At 69.0% G+C, this 678-nt stretch overlaps 1 protein-coding gene across 1 annotated transcript in view; it reads right to left on the reverse strand.

Annotated features, from left to right (window-relative positions):
- Positions 1-175: 175 nt before the first annotated feature.
- Positions 176-678, reverse strand: part of MNEG_16717 (transaldolase B) — a gene marked incomplete at both ends in the record, with an annotated part of 2311 nt that continues 1808 nt past the window's right edge. The window contains 2 exons of the mRNA XM_014034813.1: positions 176-189; positions 306-585. Coding sequence (XP_013890267.1) covers positions 176-189; positions 306-585 — 294 coding nt within the window. The remainder of the gene's footprint in view (positions 190-305; positions 586-678) is intronic.

Below are 678 nucleotides of genomic sequence, written 5' to 3' on the forward strand. Positions count from 1 at the left end.
GAGTGGGGGCGGTGGGGTGCTGAAAATGAGCGGCTGCGTGCAGGCGTGAGCGTTGGGACCGCCGCTAGTGAGACTGCAGAAGCGGCCTGCGATGGGTTGGAACTCTGAGCTGAGCGAACAAGCAAGCGGCGGCGCGAGGGGCGCCAGCAGACTAGAGGCCGCCGGCCCCTGAATATCACTCCTCAGCGGCTCAGCGCGAAGACACAGAGCCCCCCGGATAAGGCGGCAGCTGCCGGCCTCCGCGCAGCCCGCTAGCGCGACGCATCCTGCACCCCAAAACACGACCCGCCCGCCCGCCCGCCCACCGCGGCCAGGGAAGGGGGATATGAGCGTCGCCTTGGCCTGCGCCGCCGCGACCGCCTGGCAGAACCCAAACACCAGCGTGATGTTCGTCTTGATGCCGTCCCGCTCGATGGCCTCGGCCGCGCGCACGCCCTCCCACGTGCCAGCGAGCTTGATCAGCACGCGGGCCCTGGGGACGCCGGCGGCCTCGTAGAGCGCGATGATGCGGCGCGCGCGCGCCTCGGACGCGGCGGCGTCGAAGGACAGGCGGATGTCGACCTCTGTTGACACGTAGCCGGGGACCTGCAGGTGTGTGTGTGTGTGCATGTGTGTGTATGTGTGTGCGTGCGTGTGCGTGTGCGTGTGCGTGTGCGTGTGCATGTGCGTGTGCGTGTG

The sequence above is a fragment of the Monoraphidium neglectum genome, assembly GCF_000611645.1.
Source record: "Monoraphidium neglectum strain SAG 48.87 unplaced genomic scaffold scaffold06703, whole genome shotgun sequence".
NCBI lineage: Eukaryota > Viridiplantae > Chlorophyta > Chlorophyceae > Sphaeropleales > Selenastraceae > Monoraphidium > Monoraphidium neglectum.